Genomic DNA, 23,793 nt, shown 5'->3' with positions numbered 1-23,793 from the left:
GCCGCTAGGCGGAGGATTAGCCTAGTGAGCCGCGGCGCCGGCTAATGTCAGATATTATTGACAGGTGAATGGAATACAGGAACTTGATTTTTCTGTAAGTCTAAAATTATTTACAGAAAAAAGTAATAAAAATAAAGGGAGAATGTAGCCAGGTTCACTTCTGCTTAGAGAAAGCTCTTGAGCCCCAGGATTTATGCTGTTGAATGACTATAACAAAAAGAGCAACATAAAACCAAATATATCCTTCAAAAACACTTGTTTCATTAAATCTGCCACCTCTCTAAAAACCAGAAAGCACAATCATTATTAGGCATCACTAAACAAAGTACAAAAGATTCTACCTTGGAACTGGCATTGTGGCGTGGTGAGTTAGGCCGCCACCTGTGATACCTCATGCCATATGGGTGCCAGTTCAAGTCCCAGTTGCTCAATGTCTGATCCATCTCCCTGCTAAAACTCATGGGAAGGCAGTGGAATACGGCCCAAGTGCTTGGATCCCTGCCACCCACGTGGGAGATCCAGTTGGAGTTATAGGCTCCTGGCTTTGGCCTGGCCCAGCCTTGGCTGCTGCAGCCATTTAGGGAGTGAACCAGCAAGTGGAAGCTCTCTCTGATTCTCCTTCTCCCTCATTTACTCTGCCTTTTAAACAAATAAATATTTAAAAAAAAAAAAAAAACAGATTTAACCTTGAGTCTTCTCATGCTACTGAGCAACATTTAATTAGCTGTCAGTGGGACATAATCCTGAAAGAAGGCGTAATAGCAGAACCCTACACAGTGAGTGCTGTTCCGCCACAGCCAAGGCCAGTGAGAGCCTTACCTGCCCTGCTCCAACAGGACGACGTCCTTCCACCCCATCTTAGAGAGGTGATAGGCCACAGACGTGCCCATGATGCCACCCCCACAGATGACCACCTGGGCCTGCGCGGGCAGAGCGGCAGCACGTGCCTCGGCCGCTGACGTACTGCCTCTCGCTGAGGAGCACCTCCGCCGTGCTGGGCTGGCTCTCCGCCTCCGGATAATCGAGAGCCATCGGCAGAACATCCCGTCGGCTAAGAGCGCGGAGCCGGGCTCTCACGTAGCTGAGATTCCAGGAGTCCAAACTAGACAGAGAAAAAAGGACATTATTTCACTCTCTTTAACTCAGTGCATAAGTAAAGAAAATAATTTAACAAAGAACAGTAATCACTCATTCAACAAATATCTGCGGCCCTACTAAGTTTTTGAGATTTTACTATATTCAGAAGTAAACAAAAATAAGGACACTGCTGCCTTTAAAAAACTTATACTGGGAGCTGGTGCTGTGGCACAGGTTAATCCTCCAACTGCAACACCGGTATCCCACATGGGTGCCAGTTCAAGTCCCGGCTGCTCCACTTTTGATTCAGCTCTCTGTTATGGCCTGGGAAAGCAGTAGAGATGGCCTAAGTCTTTGGGACCCTGAACCTGCATGGGAGACCCAGAGGAAGCTCCTGGCTCCCAGCTTCAGATTGGCTCAGCTCTGGCCATTGCAGTCACTTGAGGAGTGATCCAGCGCATGGAAGACCTCTCTCTCTCTCTCTTTCTGTGGCTCTACCTCTCTCTGTAACTCTTTCAAATAAATAAAACACATCTTTAAAAAAAAAAAAAAGAAAGAAAGAAACTTATACTGGAGAGTATGTGCAAATAGGGGAAGAGACACTCAACAAACAAGTAAATAAAGCTAATGGGATACGGTAACCCAGGGCATTTTTAAAACAGAATGGTCGGGGCCGGTGCCATGGCTCACTTGGCTAATCCTCTGCCTGTGGCGCCAGAATGCCATGTTTGCGCCGGGTTCTAGTCCCAGTTGCTCCTCTTCCAGTCCAACTCTCTGCTGTGGCCCGGGAGGGCACTGGAGGATGGCCCTTGGGCCCTACACCCGCATGGGAGACCAGGAGGAAGCACCTGGCTCCTGGCTTCAGATCAGTGCAGCACGCCGGCCGTAGCGGCCATTTGGGGGGTGAACCAACGGAAGGAAGACCTTTCTCTCTGTCTCTCACTGTCTAACTCTGCCTGTCAAATAAGTAAACCAGAATGGTCAGGAAAGGACTTTAAGGAAGTGACACTAGAAAAGTGACTTGACAGTTAAGAAGTAGGCCAGCGCCGCGGCTCACTAGGCTAATCCTCCGCCTAGCAGCACCGGCACACCAAGTTCTAGTCCCGGTCGGGGCGCCGGATTCTGTCCTGGTTGCCCCTCTTCAAGGCCAGCTCTCTGCTATGGCCCGGGAGTGCAGTGGAAGATGGCCCAAGTGCTTGGGCCCTGCACCCCATGGGAGACCTGGAGAAGCATCTGGCTCCTGCCATCGGATCAGTGCAGTGTGCCGGCCGCAGCGCGCCGGCCGCGGCAGCCACTGGAGGGTGAACCAATGGCAAAGGAAGACCTTTCTCTCTGTCTCTCTCTCTCACTGTCCACTCTGCCTGTCAAAAAAAAAAAAAAAAAGAAGAAGAAGAAGAAGAAGAAGTAGTAACAGAAATAAGAGTGTTCATGGGGTAAGTATTTGGTATAGTGTTTCAGGTGCCATTTGGCCCACATTCCAAATCAGAGTTCCTGGGTTTGAGTCCTGGCTATGCTTCTGATTCTAGCTTCCTATTAATGTGGACCCTAGGCAGCAGCAGGTGACTGCTCAAGTGGTTAGGTTCCTACCACCCACTTGAGACCTGGATTGGGTTCTAGGCTCCTGACTTTGGCCTGGCCCAGCACCAGCTGTGGCAGGCATTTGCAGAGTGAATCAGAAGATGTAAGCGCTCTTTCAAATTAAAAAAAAAATACAAATAAAATAAAATAATAAACTGATAGAAATTACTTGCCAACTTGATATTACAGTTGGGAAAGGTAGAAGTAAGGATGATAGCTAAGTTTTTTAACAGACAATTGATGCCAATTAATATAGTGTAAAAGACTAGGAATAAGAAGGGAAGAAGAAATGGAGACAGGGAGGAAAAGAGTGGGGGAGAGGGTATGTGTGCAAAAATATTACATTCTTAGGTCAAAGTATGAGGTACCCACCAGGAATCCAAATGGGAACACCAACCAAGTGCTAGCTACAAAAGCTGGAAACTTGGGCAGAGGTCTGCAAGTCATTAGCATAAACACATTCTTATTACTAGAGCCCTGGAGCTGAGAGGAGCAGAAGAAAGAGCTTCCCCAGCAGTCACAGATTGGGAAACAAAGGAATACAGACAAGGTGGCAGACTCAGAGAGAGCGGCCAGAAACACAGAGCTGGCCACAGAGGAGCAGCGGCAGTCAGGAAGGCATAAGGAAAGCCAGGCAGAGGTGTGATCCAAAAGCCAAGAGCCAAACGTTTCAAGAAGGGGTAACCACAGACAGTGTGGAGCAGTCAAGCAGGATGATCAGGTACCCAACGAGGATGTGACAACACAGAGGACACTTTCGTGTCCTGAAGAAAAACACTGTCAGGGGACAGGCAGGGACAACAGATCGAGCAAAGCAAACTGAAGCTGTGATAAGGGAGTAAAACAGCCCTTCTACGTTCTACTCTGAAGGGAATCAGAAAAATGGCACAGAAGCTACAGAACAAAGTGGAATAGAGGGACTGGCGTTATGTTAGCAGGATAAGCCACTGCTAGCAACAGCCGCATCCCATATCTCAGCGCCGGTTCCAGGCCTGGCATCCCTGCTTCCCATCCAGTTCCATTAATGCACGTGGGAAATCAGAAAATGACCCAAGCATATGTACTCCTGCCACCCGTGCAGGAGACCGAGAGAGAGCTCAGGCACGGCTGCAGCCTGGCACAGACCCTTCTGTTGCAGCCATCTGCAGAGAGAACCAATGAATGGAGATTCTCTTTCTCTCTCTGCCTTTCAAATAAATAAAACAAATCTTTTTAAAAAATAGAATGTGGGTAGAGCAAAGTTATCTATTTGGTGTTTAAGGTATCAAGGACACTTCAGTGCTGTGGAAAAAGACACCAGGCCGGCGCCGTGGCTCAATAGGCTAATCCTCCGCCTAGTGGCGCCGGCACACCGGGTTCTAGTCCCGGTCGGGGCGCCGGATTCTGTCCCGGTTGCCCCTCTTCCAGGCCAGCCCTCTGCTGTGGCCCGGGAGTGCAGTGGAGGATGGCCCAGGTGCTGGGGCCCTGCACCCCATGGGAGACCAGGAAAAGCACCTGGCTCCTGGCTCCTGCCATCGGATCAGCGTGGTGCGCCGGCCGCAGCGCGCCGGCCGCGGCGGCCATTGGAGGGTGAACCAACGGCAAAGGAAGACCTTTCTCTCTGTCTCTCTCTCTCACTGTCCACTCTGCCTGTCAAAAAATAAAAAAAAATAAAAAAAAAAAAAAGTTTAAAAAAAAAAAAGAAAAAGAAAAAGAAAAAGACACCATAAAAGTAGAGAGAATGGGGTCCTCAGGAAGGAGAGAGAGGCAGGATTAGAGCCCAACCAAAGGAGTAATGTGCTGCAGATACAAATATAAATGTCTTTTCCTAGAAAAGGTAAGAACTAGGGCCAGCGCTGTGGCGCAGTGGGTTAATGCTCTGGTGAAGTGCCAGCATCCCATATGGGCGCTGGTTCAAGACCCGGCCGCTCTACTTCCTGTCCAGCTCTCTGCTGTGGCCTGGGAAAGCAGTAGAAGATGGTCCAAGTCCTTGGGCCCCTGCACCCACATGGGAGATCCGGAAGAAGCTCCTGGCTCCTGGCTCCGGATCGGCACAGCTCTGGCCGTTGCAACAAATTGGGGAGTGAACCATCGGATGGAAGATCTCCCCCTCCCTCTGCTCCTCCCCCTCTCCCTCTTTCTCTCTGCCTCTCCTCTGTGTAACTCTTTCAAGTAAAACAAATAAAAATTTAAAAAAAGGGTAAGAACTCTCATCACGTTAGGGTGCTTTTTTTCTTCTTAAGATTTACTTATTTTGGCCGGCGCCGCAGTTCACTAGGCTAATCCTCCACCTAGCGGCGCCGGCACACCGGGTTCTAGTCCCGGTCGGGGCGCCGGATTCTGTCCCGGTTGCCCCTCTTCCAGGCCAGCTCTCTGCTGTGGCCAGGGAGTGCAGTGGAGGATGGCCCAGGTGCTTGGGCCCTGCACCCCATGGGAGACCAGGAAAAGCACCTGGCTCCTGGCTCCTGCCATCGGATCAGCGCGGTGCACCGGCCGCAGCGCGCCAGCCGCGGCGGCCATTGGAGGGTGAACCAACGGCAAAGGAAGACCTTTCTCTCTGTCTCTCTCTCACTGTCCACTCTGCCTGTCAAAAAAAAAAAAAAAAAAGATTTACTTATTTTATTTGAAAGGCAGAGTTACAGAGTAGTGGGTGGGGGAGAGATAGAGACAGAGACCTTCCATCTGCTGGTTTACCCCCAAATGGCTGCAACAGCCAGAGCTGGCCCAGACTGCAGCTAGGAGCCAGGAGATTCTTCCAGGTCTCCCATATGAGTGCAGGGGCCCAAGCACTTGAGCCATTTTCTGCTGCTTTCCCAGGCATGTTAGCAGGGAACTAGATCGGAAGTGGAGCAGCCAGGACTCCAACTGGCACCCACATGGGATGCTGGCGGCTTAACCTGCTATGCCACAACATGGGCCCCCATTTTAGGCTTTGCATTTACACGGGTGGTTTACTAACACCCAATTCCACAAGACAATAACTACATTTTTTTTTTTTAACAGGCAGAGTGGACAGTGAGAGAGAGGCAGAGAGAAAGGTCTTCCTTTTGCCGTTGGTTCACCCTCCAAGGCCGCCACGGCTGGCACGCGGCGGCTGGCGCACTGCACTGATCCGATGGCAGGAGCCAGATGCTTCTCCAGGTCTCCCATGGGGTGCAGGGCCCAAGCACTTGGGCCATCCTCCACTGCACTCCCGGGCCATAGCAGAGAGCTGGCCTGGATGAGGGGCAACCGGGACAGAATCCGGCGCCCCGACCAGGACTAGAACCCAGTGTGCCAGCGCCACTAGGCGGAGGATTAGCCGCGCCGGCCTGACAATAACTACATTAAGTTATGGAAAGAAGATTAAAGGCTGGGACCACCAGGGAAAGGATCTATAGGAATTACAATGTAAACTGATCCTTGAAAGAGTCAAATTTTGACAAAGGTGAATGGGAAAAACATAACAAAGTTAAAGAACAAATCTGACCATGATGTATGTACACTTGCAGAGAACAGTAAGAAACCCAGTGTGTAGGGTGAGAGTTGTGGTACAGCATTAAATGCCACTTAGAACATTGGCAACCCAGATCAGAGTACCCGTTTCAAATCCTGGCTACTGAGATTGGCACTGTGGCGTAGTGGGTTAAGCCACCACCTGCAGTGTCGGCATCTCATATGGGTGCCGGTTTGAGACCCAGCTGCTCCACTTCCAATCCAGCTCTCTGCTATGGCCTGGGAAAGCAGTAGAAGATGGCCCAAGTCCTTGGGCCCCTGCACCCATGTGAGAGACCTGGAGGAAGCTCCTGGCTCCTGGCTTTGGATCAGTGCAGCTCCAGCCATTGCAGCCAACTGGGGAGTGAACCAGTGGATAGAAGACCTCTCTCTCTCTCTGCATCTCCTTCTCTATGTAACTCTGATGTTCAAATAAATAAATAAATCTTAAAAAAAAAAAAAAAAAATCCCGGGGCCGGCACTTTGGTGCAGAGGTTAAAGCCCTAGCCTGAAGCACTAGCATCCCATATGGACGCCAGTTCGAGACCTGGCTGCTCCTCTTCCAATCCAGCGCTCTGCTATGGCCTGGGATAGCAGTAGAGGATGGCTCAGGTCCTTGGGCCTCTGTATCCGCGTGGGAGACCCAGAAGAAGCTCCTGGCTTGGGATCAGCGCAGCTCCTGCCGTTGTGGCCATCTGGGGAGTGAACCAGCAGATGGAAGACCTCCCTCTCTCTCTCTCTGTAACTCTGTCTTTCAAATAAATAAAATAAATCTTAAAAAAAAAAAAAATCCTGGCTATTCTACTTCTGATCTAGCTTCCTACTAATACACACTCTGGGAAGCAAATCAGGGCTCCTGCAACTGATGTGAGAGACCCAGATGGAGTTCCTGGCTCTGGCTTGATCCAGACACAGCACTCACTCTCTCTCTTGATCTCTCTTGCTTTGCCTTGCCAAAAAAGAAAGAAATCTAGTGTGGAGTTAAGAATGTCTATGGTAAGTGTTGGGCAGGAAGAATTGAAGAAAAGTAAAGCCAGATTATGGAATACTCTGGCTAGTTGGCTGACATGGTCCAGTAGACAATATAGAATTACATGCTGAATATAACAAAATTAATGTAATACAAAACATAAGACTGTTCAAGTTTCAAGAAACTGAAGACTACACTGCCCAGTTTAGGGATAATTAAAGTACAGGAAGATGAGGCCTTATGGTAAGAGGGAAAAACGACAAATGGGTATCAAAGCAACAGACTACACCGCCAGCCTCTAGACCCGCAGTCCGCACTGCAGCGCAGACAAGAGCGCATCTCTAACTCTGCTATCCCCCAGCACTGGCCCCCTATTTGACCAATTTTTCTCTCCAGAGCCAGCCTTCCTCTACCGAGCCCACCAGAACAGCCCTTCCAAGTTAAACACCCGCCCCTTCATAGACACCCTCTCAACCTTTGGTCCCAGTGGAAATGTGGTTTAATTGAAGGAATGGCCACTGCCACAGGGCAAGCCTGTTCCCCTGACCTCACCAACTCCCTCCTGGCTTCCAGGCCATTCCCACTCGGTCATGACAGAATAAGACCCTGCTCCGTGGGGGCTCAGGCTATCAGGCCAGGACACGGTGAGCCACAGGCAGGTCTCCGTGGACATTCAGGCTCTGAGCCCAGAGCTTCCTCCATTGAGAGTAACGCTGCACCCAGCTCCTGGCTTCCTTCACTCCAAGCAGACAGCCTGTCTCATCGCATTTCCTGAAGCCCTTCCTAGGAAGCTTCTTGCAACTGCAACCATCTTTTCCCTCTCTACCTGGAGGAAAGTCTCTCTCCACTAGTGCCCTGAACCCCATGTCTTCCTCCCTTCCCCCGGATGGTATATACTCGTCCCTCCCACCTGACTGCTAAAATGAAACAAAAGTTTTCCAACTTTTTTCAATTAATAATTTTTGAAATTCTAACTTATACAACTTAGAGTCTTTGCAGAAACTCAAATAAAGGAAGAAATTAGTATTTCCTACCACACTGAGATCACAAACCAGCATTAACGATATCTTCGCAGAACTGTAGTGTGTACAGCAACAGGGTGCCGTGATGTGTGTTTGTCTCTTATCACCCTCGTCTCAAGTCCTCTCCTTCTACATTAGTCACTGTACGCTCTGCTGGCAGGGTTTCTTAAGCAAAATTCATTCTTAGCAACCTGGCCTTTTTACTTTGTGACAAATTAACATGAGCCATCTTCAAAAAGCTCATAGAAACACACATTATGAAAAATAACTATCCATAGATATTTTTCATTTTCATTGAAAGGCAGATGTTGACTCATTTCCCAGATGCATCCAGGATTGCAGGAGGCTATAAAGCCAGGAGTCCAGAGTTTAATTCAGATCTCCCACGTGGGAATCAGCACTCACTGCTGACTCCCAGGATGTGCACTAGCAGGAAGCTAGACTAGAAGCAGAGCTGGAACTAAAACCCAGGCACTCTGATGTGAGATGTGGGTTTCCCAAGCAGTGTTTTAACCACTATGCTAAACATTAACTCATACATAAATTTCACAAAGTTTTTGCAGCAGATTAACATTTTTTTAGGACTTATTAGCAAGGCAGAGTGACAGAGAGAGGGCCTCAAACTAGGCATTCCAATATTGGATGCAGACATCCCAAGCAGCAGCTTAACTCACTTCATCAAAACATCCACCCCTTATTCTTAAATTCCATTTTTAAAGTTTATTTCTTTATTTAAAAGGCACAGACAGAGAGAGCTGGTTTACCCCCAAATGGCCACAACAGCCAGGGCTGGGTCAGCTCAAAGCCAGGAGCAAGGAACTCCATCCAGGTCTCCTGCATAGGTGGCAGGGGCCCAAGTAATTGGGCAATCATCTGCTGCCTTCCCAGGCACATTGGCAGGAAGCTGGATGAGAAGCAGAACAGCCGGAACTCAAACCAGCGCTCCAGCATACGGGTGATGGCATCCTAAGTAGCAGCTTAACACGCTGCATCACAGTGCCAGCACTGCTTTGTTTTGTTTTAAATAAGAACTTAATTTTTTTTCCTTTTTCCTTATTTGAGAGGCAGAAAGACAAAGCTCTCACTCACTGAATCATTTCCCAAACACCTGCAACAGCAGAACTAGAGCCGGGAACTACAAACTCAACCCAGGTCTCCCACAATCAGTGACAAGGGCCCCACTACTTGACCCATCACTGCTGCCTCGCAGGGGCTGCATTAGCAGGAAGCTAGAGTCAGGAGCCGTGGCCAGAACTCCAATTTAGGCATTCCAACACGGGATGTGAGTCTCAAACAGTGGCTTAACCACTGCACCAAATGCCTGCCCGTAATTCTATTTTTCAAAGAACTTTATGAAGTAAACACCCTTTTATACAGGAAGGGTTGTTTATGTTTTCATTTTCCCATGTCCCCATGCTCTCCCTTGAACCAAAAGCAGCTGGACGGCTGGGCCTCTGTCCCACACACCGCACTGACAGTGCTCGCCGTTGCCAGTTTGCAAGGATACTCTCCTGGCACCATCGGTCACAGCCGACCTCACTGCAGCTGCTGATACCACTGACCCCTCCCTCCTCCTGACACGGTCCCTGGGTTTCTTTCCACACCTCCTTCCCTGACTGCATCATCGCAGGCTCCTCTCCAAGGCCCACCCCTTGGGCACTGCGGTCCCTCATGGCTCTGAGACCCAGTTACCCTCTCCTTCCACATACTCTCCCACAGGGACAGCCTGTTTTACTGGGACTCATGGCCTAACCCGCCACAACTCTGAATTTCAGGCCTGCAAATCTAATGTAGAATGGCCATCTCCTCCGGATCGCACATCTGAAGGTAAACCCGTCTCACCCTACACACAAACCCACTCACTGCCTTTGTCCCCCAGGGACACCACACACTTGAATCCTGAGTGGGCCCGTCCCTTTCTCTGAAGTCCCCTACCCAGTCAGTCATCAAGGCCCAACACGTCTACGTCCTAAATCCATCTGCCTTAGGTCTACTTCCCTCCATCTCTGCTGCGGGTAGCTAAGCCTGTCCCGACTGCCTCAGGTCTCACCTGGCGAGTCTGTAGTCTCCCCGGCACAGAACCCACCACGCTGCACCAGGGCGACCCCGCTGGGGATCCAGGTGTTGGAGGCAGACGTCTGGGTTTGAAAATCCCCCTCAGGGCTGGTGCTGTGCCATAGTGTGTGAAACCGCAGCAGCCCAGGCATCCCATATGGGCAACGGTTCATGTCCTGGCTGCTCTACCTCCGATCCAACTCCCTGCTGACACACCTGGGAAAGCAGCAGAAGATGGTCCAAGTGCTTGGGCCCCTGCACCCACATAGGAGACTCAGAAGCAGCTCCTGGCTCTTGGATTTGGCCTGGACGAGCCCTGGCCATTGCAGCCATTTGGAGAGTGAACAAGTGGATGGAGATCTCTCATTCTCTGTCTCTCCCTCTCCCTCTTTCTCTGTACTTCTGCCTTTTAAATAAATAAATCTTAAAAAAAAAAAAAAAACAAACACACACACACACCTCCCCCATCTCTCGTTAGCTGTGTGATTTAGAGTGCTGCTCAATTTCTGTGCTTCAGGCCCCTCACCTACAATGCGGGCAGGAATACCCACGTCACACAGTTGCTGCAGAGACCAAATCACCATGCAAGGAGAACACGGCAACTGGCATGGCATTGCTGGTTATTACTCCCCCCTAACTATGGGACTCTCTCAGGATGAATTCTAACTCACAGCTTCCACAGTATTCACCAGAGACACCCAAGAAATATCTAGAGAACTTCAAAAACTATATGGAAAATGGAACTGCACGGTAAGTTGATAGTAGAGTAAAAAATTCATTAAATTCCCTTTTTCATGAACTTTTTGAAGTAATTTCTTATGTTGATAAATGAAAGAGAAGAGAAAACAAAGGAGACAGGTGGGGGAGAAAACTGATTCAAGAGAATTCAAAGCCAGGCCCTCATATTTGAGCAGATACCTAAATAACCAAAACAATTTTTAAAACAAAAAACCGAGGCCAGTGTCTGCAACACTGCCATCCCACATAGTGACCAGTTCGTGTCCCAGCTGTACCACTTCCGATCCAGCTCCCTGGCCCAAGCGCTTGGGCCCCCGCACCCACATGGGAGATCTGCATGGAGGTTCAGGCTCCTGGCTTCCGCCTGACCCAGCCCTGGGCACTGCAGCCACCTGAGCAGTGAATCACTGGAAGCTCGCTCGCTCGCTCGCTCGCTCGCTCTCTCTGTGTAGGTCTGCCTTTTAAATAATAAATCTTAAGGGAAAAATATGGAGCTTCATTTAAGAAGTAGTAAGAGAAAAGCTAATGCTTTTGCAGGTATTCACAGTGTGCCAGGCACTCCTATATATATATAAATGAGTTCATGCCTCACAACACTATGAGAAAGACACCAGCATTTCCACCCTGTAGTTCAAAAAACAGGGCACAGACAAGCAACAGGCCCAGCATCCCAGAATCCTGGTGGGCGTCACAGCCAGGTTTCAATACTGCAGGTCTGGCCCCAGAGTCTCCGATTTACTCACTGCTCAAACAAACCTGAGAGCAAGGAAAGGGCACCTCCCCAGCAGGAGAAAGGAAACTGAAGAGCAGGCAGAAGAGGCAGGATGAGGCTCAAGATGGAATAAAAGTGACGTTAAAAGCATAAGATACCCAAGAACCACGGAAAACATTTTGACCTTGTGCTCCTGGTGACCTTCAAAAGAGGGCAGAAAAAAAGGACTCGAGGTAAACCAGGGACAGGAGGGCCCCAGAGCCACCTGCAGCAGGTTGAGCAGCAAAACCAAAGCAAACCTCGATAGCAAAAAAGGGACAGTCAGTAGAGAAAACGTGCTGTCACAAAGAAACACATCACCTGTTAAACATTACAAGTATTTAAAATTCTGGAAAATTATAAAATATTTTCTACAAAAAATAAATTGTGCCCAACAACTCTGAGCCCGGGGCTGGTTCTGCTCAGATCTCCTTGTACCAATCAGAGCAAGGTGACAGCTCTTAGCTGTGTGGTTACAGCACCGTGCACGAAGCCAGGGCTGGTCCCCGGGGAGACCAGGAGCATTAACACAAACTTCTCTCTCGACTCCACAGAAGAAATATTTGGGACACTCGTTCCCGGTCTGGGGCTGGGTAAGGCCACCGCCAGCAACCCGGGCATCCCATGTGGGCACAGGTTCGTGTTCTAGCTGCTCCACTTCCGATCCAGCTGCCTGCAGACGGCCTGGGAAAAACAGCCGGTGACGGCCCCAGTGTTCGGGTCCCTGCCACCACGTGGGAGACCCCGAGGAAGTTCCCGGGTTTCTCTCCCGCCCAGCTCCAGCCAATGCGGCAATCTGGGGAGTGAGCCAGCCGATGGAAGATCTCTCAGGCTCTGTCTTCTCTCTGTAACTCTTTCAACTAAATAAGTAAATCTTTACCAAAGATTCCAGGTTTCCATGACCAGTGAATATGATCCTGCGGGTCCCGGGTGCCAGGTGGTCTCAACTGACCACCGGACCCTCCCGCCCGACCCGAATGCCCACCACCAACGCCGTCTGTCCCGTCTACACGCCTGGGCCTATACACTCAGACCTGAGAACCTGACTCAGCTCTGGGAACCGTCACAGCAGCACTAAGAGGCGCGCGTGAACAAGGAAGCTCGCTGCGCCGGTCTGCGCTCCTCCACGCCACTTCGTCCGCCCCGCCCTGCACGGCCGCTTAGTCCTAAAGCACAGGTGAGCCGCGCGCTGCACCGCGGGAAAGCAATGCACCTGCCAGACGCACGAGCCGGCTCCACGCGCCGGGGGTGGGGGCTGTGCGCGGCGCGGCGTGCAAGCCCGAGGCGCAGCCACCAGCGAGGCCACCGGCCGCCCGGGGCACGAAGGGCGCCGAGAAGAGCCGGAGCGCGGGCCCGGGGCTCGGACAGCCGGGGACAGACCGAGTCCTGGCGCCCAGACGCGCGCTCCAGAGGACCCGGCGGACAGACCGGGAGCGGGGCCGGGGAACCACCCCGGAGCGACGCGAACACGGAAGACGGCCGCCCGGGGGTCCCGGGGCGAGAAGGCCGCGCGGACGCCAGGCCACGGCGGCCCGCGGCTGTCTCCTTACCTCACGGGCCCCACGGGCTCCCGCTCCGACACCGCTCGGCGGAGGCGAGCAGGCGACCACGACGGTGGCCGGGGGTCGCCTCAGGCCGGAACCGAGGACCAGGGGCCGCGAGGTGGGGCGAAGTTGAGGAACTCAAAGTTCCCAGGAACCCAGAGCCCGCGACCTTCCGCGCTTTACGGCCCCTCCGCAAGGGTACGGCGGGCGCACGACCTCAGCCGCGCACGAGCGCGCCGTGACGTCATCGCGGAGGCCCCGCCCCCGCCGCGTGGGCTTGTTTGGGTCTCGCGAGGCTCCGCCCCCGGGGCGCTCGGCGGCGTCACGGTGGGGGCCCGGCCCTGGGATCCCCGGGCGCCCGCGGCCCTGGACTTCCGCAGTGGCGGGGGCACGGGGCTCCCGCACGGATCTCACTTCTCAGGGACAGCCGCGTCGGGGACGCCTGGCCCGCAGGGCAGGCGCCGTGCGGGGACGCGGGCTCCAGCCGCGCGCGAGGGGCTCCCGGTCCCCGGGGCGGCCCGCAGCCCGCACAGTCGGCGCTGGGCTCCTGCGCTGGACGCCCGCGAGGGTTTAACAATGAGGAGAGACTAGGGGAGTCCTAGGTGACGTCCAGGGAGTCGTCGCCCGTGATTCCTGAGCCGCTCGGCGACCAGGCAGAGGAATCTGCTAGAAACCCTCTTTGCGGGAGGGGTGCGATGGGACAGTGACCCCGCGTCCACCCCAGGCTGCCGCACGCGGCCAGCACTGCCGGGAGCGCGTTTCTCTCTCCGTCTCCCGTCACCGCCCCTCCGCTGCCCGCCTTGAAATGCTGCATCCTGGGCTCCTGGCCGCGTCTTGGCCGTGCTGGGCTCTCTGACCACCAGCGCTGTTTTGAAGGATTGTGGGGCTTTATGTGTGTGTGTGGCTCCTCTTTTTCCACAGGGCATCGGAAGTGCGTGCTGCTCGTGCGGTTTTTGACTCCCGAGTGCACCGCACCCCTCAGAGAATGGATCTTGTTTTCTTGAGTAATTTTTCCGTAGGAAATTTGGATTCACTTTCCTTCCTTTGCAAACATCTCCCTTGTTTCTATCTATCAAGGACAGAGTTTGCAATAGGTGGGAGTGTATTTTTAGCCTGTCTCTAGACCTATGCCACTAGGGGCCAGGGTTGTGGCACAGCAGGATAAGCCTCCGACCGCAACCTGGACATCTGGTATTGGAGTGCCTGCTCCAGTCCAGACTGCGCTGCTCATGATCCGGCTTCCTGCCACCCCTGGGAAAGCAGCAGCAGACGGCCCCGCTGCTTAAGGAAGAGTGCAGCGCAGAATCATTCAGTGTTCATCAGATGTCGGCGTCCTGTCCAGCCCTGTTCAGCTACTCAGTTCTGTCTGCCAGGAGTCACCTCCCAGGCCCACGGAGGGGACACAGTTCCCAGCCTGTGTCCACACGCATGGAACAGCAGGTGGCGCTGTGCGCTGTGGGTTGAGGCATCCTGGGGTACCTGGGCCCCTGAGGGCCAGCGGACACTGTCAGAATGAACTACAAACCCAAGCCAGAGAGGACTGGGCCTCCCGTTGAAGGTCCCCCTCCGGCGTGGCCTCTGTGCAGAGGAGGGACTGAGATGAGTCTCCTTTGGTGCAGGCTCGAGAAAGAGGGCTGTGCCTTTGTTCCCAGCCCCTGTTCCCGTGAAAGGCTCCACGGACTCGGGGACCCTCCGCCCCTGCCATCTGGGAAATCGTGTGGCCCAAGCCCCTCTGAATCCCAGATGATGGGGGCCCAGGTTGTGGCTCCACAAGTCCAGCTGCTGCTTGTGACTCCAGCATCCCAATTCAGGGCACCAGTCCAGGTCCAGGTGGTTCTGCTTCTGATCCAGCTTCCTGCTAACGTGCCTATGAAGGCAGTAGATGGTGGCCCAAGCTTGGGTTCCTGCCACCCATGTGGAAGACCTAGATGAAGCTCCTGGCTCCTGGCATCAGCCTGGCCCAGCCCTGGCTGTTGCAGCCATTTGGTGATTGAGCCAATGCTTGGAAGATCTCCCTCTCTCTCTCTCCCTATTACTATACCTTTCAAAAAAAAAATCAACCTTTAAAAGAGAGAAAGAAAGAATCCCAGATTGTGGTAGGTGATGAAGAGCAAGGCTTTGGGCCAGTCCTGGTTTCCTAGGTGCCTGAAATAGGGCTGTCCTGAGAAACAGAACCAATAAGATGGGGGCTGGGAGGAGACAGAGATAAAATATTTATGTGTTTATGCACTTAATTTTGAAAGGTGGAGAGAGAGACAGAGATTCTCCATCTGCTGGTTCACCGCTCAAATGCTCACAATAGCTGGGGCTGGGCCAGGCTGAAGCCAGGGGCCTAGATCTCAATTGGTCTCCAAGGTGGGTGGCAGGGACCCAAGTACTTGAGCCATCGCCTGCTGCCTTTCACGTGCACATTGGAAGGAAGCTGGAGTTGGAAGCAGAGCCAGGACTCACCCAGGCACTCTGATACAGGAAGTGGGCATCCCAAGTGGCATCTTTTTTTTTTTTTAAGATTTTTATTTATTTACTTGACAGGTAGAGTTACGGACAGCGAGAGAGAGAGAGACAGAAAGTTCTTCCTTCCGTTGGTTCACCCCCCAAATGGCGCTATGACCTGTGCTGTGCTGATCCGAAGCCAGGAGCCAGGCACTTCCTCCTGGTCTCCCGTGCAGGTGCAGGACCAAGCACTTGGGCCATCCTGCACTGCCCTCCTGGGCCACAGCAAAGAGCTGGACTGGAAGAGGAGCAGCCGGGACTAGAACCCAGCACCCATATGGGATGCCGGCGCCACAGGCAGAGGATTAGCCAAGTGAGCCCCGGCGCCGGCCCCCAAGTGGCATCTGAACTGTTGTGCCAAATACAGACAAGGGAGCTCCAATGCTCTTATCTCAGCTGAGAGTCTCTACTTAGGATGTTCTTTTTGAAAAGATTTATTTATTTAAAACAGACTTATAGAGGGGGAGGGAGATCTTCTGTCCACTGGTTCACTTCCCAAATGCTGCAATGACCAAGTCTGGCCCAGGCCAAAGCCCGGAGTCAGACACTCCATCTGGGTCTCCCACATGGGTATCAAGGGCCCAAGTACTTGGGCCATCTTCTGTTCTGTTCCCAGACTGGCAGGAAGCTGGACAGGAAGTGGAGCAGCAGGGACCTGAACTGGCACTCATAGGGGATGCCAGTGTCACAGCCAGTGGCTTAACCAGCTGCACCACCACGTTGGCCCCTCTTCGGATCCTGGTTCCCTCACAGCAGAATCCAGCAGAACCACGGAAGGGAGGAGTCTGAGTTACTACAGGGCCCTACAGAACATGGACACTGACAGAGCAGGGGCCCTGTGGGGTTAATGGGAATCCTAGAAAGAGAGGAAGGGACAGAGGGGACGTTAAGAAATACCTATTTGGGGGCCGGTGCGTGGCTCACTTGGTTAATCCTCTCCCTGCGGCACCAGCATCCCATGTGGGCACCAGATCTAGTCCCGGTTGGTCCTCTTCCAGTCCAGCTCTCTGCTGTGGCCCAGGAGGGCAGTGGAGGATGGCCCAAGTGCTTGGGCCCCTGTACCCGCATGGGAGACCGGGATGAGGCACCTGGCTCCTGGCTTCAGATCGGCGCAGTGCAGGCCATAGCGGCCATTTGGGGAGTGAATCAACGGAAGGAAGACATTTTAAAAAATGATTTGGGGTTGGCATTGTGGCGCAGCAGGTGAAGCCACTGCATGTGACACCAGTTCAAGTCCTGGTTGCTCCACTTCCAGTCCAGGCCTGGGAGAAGCAGCAGCAGAAGTTCAAGTTATTGGGGTCCTGCCACCCACATGGGAGACCCCAAAGAAGCTCCTGAATTTGGCCTGGCCCAGTGCTGGACATTGTGGCCATCTGGGGAGTGAACCAGATGATTCATTCTCTCACTCTCTATCTCTCCTTCTCTCTGTAACTCTGCCTTTCAAATAAATTTTAAAATCTTAAAAAAGAAGCAAGAAAGAAATAGTGCCTTAAGGCCGGTGCAGCGGCTCACTAGGCTAATCCTCCACCTTGCGGCGCCGGCACACCGGGTTCTAGTCCCGGTCGGGGCACCGGATTCTGTCCCGGTTGCCCCTCTTCCAGGCCAGCTCTCTGCTGTGGCCCGGGAGTGCAGTGGAGGATGGCCCAGGTGCTTGGGCCCTGCACCGCATGGGAGACCAGGAGAAGTACCTGGCTCCTGCCATCAGATCAGCGTGGTGTGCCGGCTGCAGCGCACCAGCCACGGTGGCCATTGGAGGGTGAACCAACGGCAAAGGAAGACCTTTCTCTCTCTCTCTCACTGTCCACTCTGCCTGTCCAAAAAAAAAAAAAAAAAAAAGAAAGAAAGAAAAGAAAAGAAATAGTGCCTTAAAGCTTCCCAAATGTTATAGAACAATCTACACATCCAGGGAGCTTAATGAACTCCACCTAAGATGTACGCAGACATCCACATCTAGATACGACCAGATAGGACGAATCATGGAAGCTGGAAGGGAAGGAATTCCACACTGTGTACCAGGAAGCCTCAGGACGAACAACCGACTTCTTGCCAGAAATGACACTGGGAGAAGGCCCGTGGGACAACATATTTAAAATGCTGAAAGGAAAAACTCTACTAACCCAAGAATTCCACATCCAGAAAGCTAACCTTAAAAAATGAAGGTGAGGGGTGAATGTTTGGACTCACGGCTAAGACACTGGTTAGGGAGCCCATATCCCACCCTGGAGTACATAGGTTCAATAACCAGCCCTAATCCCAAACCAGCTTCCTACTCATTCAGACCCTGGGAGCCAGTTCAGATGGCTCAAGGAATTCAGCTCCTTCCTCCCATGCGGGAGACCTGTTTTGGGTTCTGAGTTCCCTGCTAGAGGTGGCATTTGGATAGAGAAATCGCAGATAGGAGCACTCCTTATCTACCTCCCTCTCAAATCAATTTTTTTTAATTTATTTATTTATTTGAGAGGCAGAGTTACAGAGAGAGGGAGAGACAGAGACAGAGAGAGAGGTCTTCCACCAGCTGGTTCACTCCTTAAATGACCACAATGGTCCAGGCTAGGCCAGAACAAAGCCGGGAGCCAAGAGCTTCTTCCAGGTCTCCCTCGCAGGTACTGGGGACCAAGCACCTGGGCCATCTTCCACTGCTTTCCTAGGTGCATAAACAAGGAGCTGGATGGGATGTGGAGCAGCTGGGTCTCCAACCGCCACCCATATGGGATGCAGGCACTGCAGGAGGAAGCTTAGCCTACTATGCCACAGTGCCAGCCCAAATCAATATTTTTTTTAAAGATTTGCTTATTTATTTAGAAAAGTGACAGAGAAGGAGATGGAGAGAGAGAGAGAGAGAGAGAGAGAGAGAGAGCAAGAAAGAAATCTTCCACCCACTGGTTCACTCTTCAAATGCCCACAACAGCCAGGACTAGGCCAGGCCAAAGCCAGGAGCCAGGAGCCAGGAACTCCGTTTGGGTTTCCCACGTTGTGGGCAGGAGCCAACATCTGCTGCCTTCCAGGTGTTTAGTAGGGAGGCAGACTGGAAGCAAAGAATATCTGGAATTTGAACCCGCATTTCTAATGGGATGTGAGTGTCCCAAGAGGCAGCTTAACCTGCTGTGCCACGACACCTGCCATTAAATAAAAATTTTTTAAAAGAGAATTTCTTTTAAAGTCAGAGTTACACAGAGAGGGAAGGAGAGGCAGAGAGAGAGAGAGGTCTCCCATCTGCTGGTTCACTCCCCAATTGGCCACAACGGCTGGAGCTGTGCCATTCTGAAGCCAGGAGCCAGGAGCTTCTTCCAGGTCTCCCACGTGAGTGCAGGGGCCCAAGGACTTGGGCCACCTTCTACTGCTTTCCCAGGCTACAGCAAAGAGCTGGATTGGAAGTGGAGCAGCCTGGTCACGAACCGGCACCCATATGGGATGCTGGCACTGCAGGTGGCGGCTTAACCCACTATGCCACAGCACTGGCCCCTAAATAAATATTTTAAAAATAAAGTGTAAGAGTGAAAATGACATAATAATAGAAAAGCTGGGAGGGGTTGATGTTAGCAAACCTGCCTTATAAAACGTACTAAAGGGAGTTCTCTGCACTGAAAAAAAAAAATCCACACCAAACAGAAACTCAACCCCCCTTGAAGAAATAAAAACTTAAGTCAGTATCAGTGTATTGTTTTTACTCTTTTCTTTAACTGATTTGGAAGAGAAATGAACAAGATATGAACTGTAAAACTATCACTTGTATTACATAGAGAGATGTGGTTTGCATGAATGTAATAGCACAAGGGAAGAAAGCTATCTGGGAACAAGGTTTCTATGTAAGCATTATCTGAAGGACACTCTTTCATGTTCAGGGTAATAGTGTACTGTCGCTCCCCGTCTTCGTGGAGGAATGACACAGGACCCTGCGCTGTTCTTTCGTCTGCTCGGCCCTCCCCGGGTTTGCTGCTGGTTCTTCCCAGGTTGGCTACCGACCCTTCCACCTCCGTGGAAGGGCGGTTCCCCCTGCCACTTTCCCCACTTCTGCAGGGGAGCGGCACACCGCCGGCCGGCTCTCTCGGGGGCTGCACAGGTGTTCCTTCAGATAGATGTTCCTGGTGCATGTTGTCTCTCTCCTCCTTTATAGTCCTCTTCCACCAATCCCAACTCTGCTACCCACACGCCGAGTACGCTGCTCTCCTCCAATCAGGAGCAGGATCAGCTCCTGCAGGTCATCACTCAAGTTGGCGAGAGGCAGCTGCGTAGAAGTTGTTACTCCCTTCTCAGCGCCATATTGTGGGAGAGCAGATGCATAGAATAAGTCTTAAATCCAGTAACTTAGTCTAGTCTGAGTTGCTCCCCACAATTCCCCCTTTCTTTTTATTTTTTGGCGTTGATACGTGCCTGTCTTCGGTGCCCCGCGGCACACACCCTGCTCTGCTTGCTGGAGTTGCCCACAGGTGCTTACAAGCCCTACCAATCAGGCAAACCGAATCCGGGTCCTCTCTTCGCCATGTTGTGAGGAGGTTTTTAGGCGCTGATGCGTGCCTGTGTTCGGTGCCCTGCAGCGCATGCTCTGCTCTGCTAGAACTGCCTGAAGGTGCTTACAAGCCCTACCAATCAGGCAAACCAAATCCAAGCCCTCTCATTGCCGTCTTGTGGGGAGACTTATTGGTGTTGATAACGTGCCTGTCTTCGGTGACCTGCAGCCGCCCACAGGTGCTTATCGTCTTACTAATCAGGCAGACCGAATCCAAGCCCTCTCATTGCTGTGTTGTGGGGAGGCCTTATTTTTCTCTATTTCTCTACCTCCGGGCATTCCTATCTCTCCTATTTTACTTCTATCTGCCAGCATTCCTATTTGTCTCATTTTACTTCTATACTTCTGTTTCTCTTACCCCCGCGGCTTCCCGGCGCCCGCCCCGAGGCTGCTTCTCGGCGCCTCGCCCCGTGGCGGCTTCCCGGCTCTGCGCGGCTTCCCGGCTTCACGTGGGCTCCGCAGTCTCTGCGCCCTTCTCGCCCGCACCACGGCCTTCGCGCTAGCCCCGCGTTTCCTATCTATTCGCGCCCCGCGCGCGCTCTCTGCGCGCGGCGGCTTCCGCGAATCACACAGCCTAGCTCTCGTTTCCGCCACCGGTATTCAGTCTAAGTTCCCTGGGCTAACCTGGCGAATTCAACCTAGCTCACGTCTCCGCTTCGGTTTGGCTTCCCGTCTTTTGCTCCCTGGGCTAATCTGACGGATTCCAACCTGGCTTACATTTCCGCCTCTGGTTTTAGATTTTCGCCTTTTGCTCCCTGGGCTAACTTGACGAATCCCAACATGGCTTACGTCTCCGCCTCAGCCTGCCCCCCGCGGCTTCATCCTCCCTAACATTTTTCTCTACCCGGTATGTTTCCTAACTTTTCTTCCAACAATATTCCCTTCTCATTTCTCCTGGCTTCTCCCCACAGTCCGTATCCGAGTCTAAGTTTCTTCTAGCTTTCACTTTCGCTTTTAATCTCCTAGCTTCCCCGCCATAGTCCGTATCGGAGTCTAAATTTCTTCTTGCTTTCACTTTCACTTTCAATCCTAACTTCTTTCCCACAGTCCGTATCTGAGTCTATGCCTAAGCTTTTTTTTTTTTTTTTTTTTTTTTGACAGGCAGAGTGGACAGTGAGAGAGAGAGACAGAGAGAAAGGTCTTCCTTTGCCGTTGGTTCACCCTCCAATGGCCGCCGCGGCCAGCGCGATGCGACCAGCGCACCGCGCTGATCCGATGGCAGGAGCCAGGAGCCAGGTGCTTTTCCTGGTCTCCCATGGGGTGCAGGGCCCAAGCACCTGGGCCATCCTCCACTGCACTCCCTGGCCACAGCAGAGGGCTGGCCTGGAAGAGGGGCACCGGGACAGAATCCGGCGCCCCGACCGGGACTAGAACCCGGTGTGCCGGCGCCGCTAGGCGGAGGATTAGCCTAGTGAGCCGCGGCGCCGGCCTTATGCCTAAGCTTTTGATAGCTTCTTCCGGCACCTTTTCCGTCCGGCTTTTCCCTAGGCTCTCTCCAATTTTTCCCGCTTCTTCCCTCCTAGGTTTCCTATCCAAGTCATGGCACCATTATGTCGCTCCCCCTCTTCGTGGAGGAACGACACAGGACCCTGCGCTGTTCTTTTGTCTACTCGGCCCTCCCCAGGTTTGCTGCTGGTTCTTCCCAGGTTGGCTACCGACCCTTCCACCTCCGTGGAAGGGCGGTTCCCCCTGCCACTTTCCCCACTTCCGCAGGGGAGCGGCACACCGCCGGCCAGCTCTCTCGGGGGCTGCACAGGTGTTCCTTCAGATAGATGTTCCTGGTGCATGTTGTCTCTCTCCTCCTTTATAGTCCTCTTCCACCAATCCCAACTCTGCTACCCACATGCCGAGTACGCTGCTCTCCTCCAATCAGGAGCAGGATCAGCTCCTGCAGGTCATCACTCAAGTTGGCAAGAGGCAGCTGCGTAGAAGTTGTTACTCCCTTCTCAGCGCTATATCGTGGGAGAGCAGATGCATAGAATAAGTCTTAATTCCAGTAACTTAGTCTAGTCCGAGTTGCTCCCCACAGTGTACTTTAAAAAATATTTATTTATTTGAAAGGCAAAGGTAGAGAGAGAGGGAGATCTTCCATCTGCTGGTTCACTCCTCAGATGGCCTGGGAAAGCAGTGGAAGATGGCCCAAGTGCTTGGGCCTCTGCACCCACGTGGAGACCCAGAAAAAGCTTCTGGCTCCTGGCTTCAGATTAGCTCAGCTCTGGCCATCGCAGTCATTTGGGGAGTGAAACAGAGGATGGAAGACCTCTCTCTCTTTCTCTGACTCTACCTCTCTATATTTCAAATAAATAAAATAAATCTTAAAAAAAAAAAAAAACAAACATATAGGGGCCAGTGCTGTGGCATAGCAAGTAAAACTGCTGCCTGCAATGCTGGCATCCCATTTGGGTGCCGGTTCAAGTCTCAGCTGCTCCACTTCTGATCCAGCTCTCTGCCATGGCCTGCAAGTCCTTGGGCCTCTGCACCCACGTGGAGACCCGGAAGAAGCTCCTGGCTCCTGGCTTCAGATCAGCACAGCTCCGGTTGTTGTGGCCACTTGGGGAGTAAACCAGTGGATAAAGGACCTCTCTCTGCCTCAGCCTCTCTGTAACTCTGCCTCTCAAATAAATAAATAAATCTTTAAAAAAAAAAAAAAAGGAACCAACTATATGCTATGTATAAGACACAAATAGGCCGGCGCCGCGGCTCACTAGGCTAATCCTCTGCCTTGTGGCGCCGGCACACCGGGTTCTAGTCCCGGTCGGGGCGCCGGATTCTGTCCCGGTTGCCCCTCTTCCAGGCCAGCTCTCTGCTGTGGCCCGGGAGTGCAGTGGAGGATGGCCCAAGTGCTTGGGCCCTGCACCCCATGGGAGACCAGGAGAAGCACCTGGCTCCTGGCTCCTGCCATCGGATCAGCGCGGTGCGCCGGCCGCAGCGCGCCGGCCGCGGCGGCCATTGGAGAGTGAACCAACGGCAAAGGAAGACCTTTCTCTCTGTCTCTCTCTCTCACTGTCCACTCTGCCTGTCAAATAAATAAATAAATAAATAAATAAATAAAAAGACACAAATAATGGCTGGCATAGTGGTGCAGCGGGATAGGCTGCCACCTGAAATGCCAGCATCCCATTCTGGAGTGCTGGTTCAAGTCTCATCTGCTCCATTTCCCATCAGGCTTCCTGCTAATGTACCGGGAAGGCAGTGGATGATGGCCTGAGTTCTTGAGCCCCTGTCACCTATGTGAGAAACCAGACTGGAGTTTTTGGCTCCTGGCTTCCATTTGGCCCAGCCCTGGCTGTTGCAGCCACTTGGAGCATGAACCAATGGATGAAGATCTTTCTCTCTCTGTCACTCTTTCAAATAAATAACTCTTTTAAGAGAGAGAGAAGAGAGGAGGGAGAAAGAAAGAAAGAGAGAAAGAGAGAAAGAGAGAGAGAGAGAGAGAGAGAGAGAGAGAGAGAGAGAGAGAGAGAGACACAAATAGGTTTGGATTAGTCCACTTTTTGTTCATTAAACTAAAATACCTGAGAGGAGCTACTTAGGAAGATTTGTTTTACTTCCGTTTTGGGGGGTCAGAACCCAAGATCAGGTGAGCCGCATAGGTTCAGCTGTTG

General features: G+C 52.3%; 1 protein-coding gene across 6 annotated transcripts in view; it reads right to left on the bottom strand.

The window, feature by feature from the left end:
- Window positions 1-23,793, bottom strand: part of PDPR (pyruvate dehydrogenase phosphatase regulatory subunit) — an 85,287-nt gene that overhangs the window by 42,408 nt on the left and 19,086 nt on the right. For 2 of the 6 annotated variants that reach the window (XM_002711720.6, XM_089320476.1), the window contains exon 2: window positions 820-1,102. In XM_002711720.6, coding sequence (XP_002711766.3) covers window positions 820-1,043 — 224 coding nt within the window. In that variant the 5' untranslated portion in view covers window positions 1,044-1,102. Of the gene's footprint in view, window positions 1-819; window positions 1,103-12,678; window positions 12,802-13,194; window positions 13,448-23,793 lie in introns of those variants that run through there. The other 4 variants (XM_051847287.3, XM_070062739.2, XM_089320475.1 and 1 more) reach the window with 4 other exon arrangements.

Source organism: Oryctolagus cuniculus, chromosome 18 (genome assembly GCF_051225735.1).
Source record: "Oryctolagus cuniculus isolate XC-2025 breed Fujian yellow rabbit chromosome 18, ASM5122573v1, whole genome shotgun sequence".
In the NCBI taxonomy this organism is placed as follows: Eukaryota; Metazoa; Chordata; class Mammalia; order Lagomorpha; family Leporidae; genus Oryctolagus; species Oryctolagus cuniculus.
The sequence above is the reverse complement of the archived record's forward strand: the minus strand, read 5'-3'. Positions and strand labels throughout refer to the sequence as shown.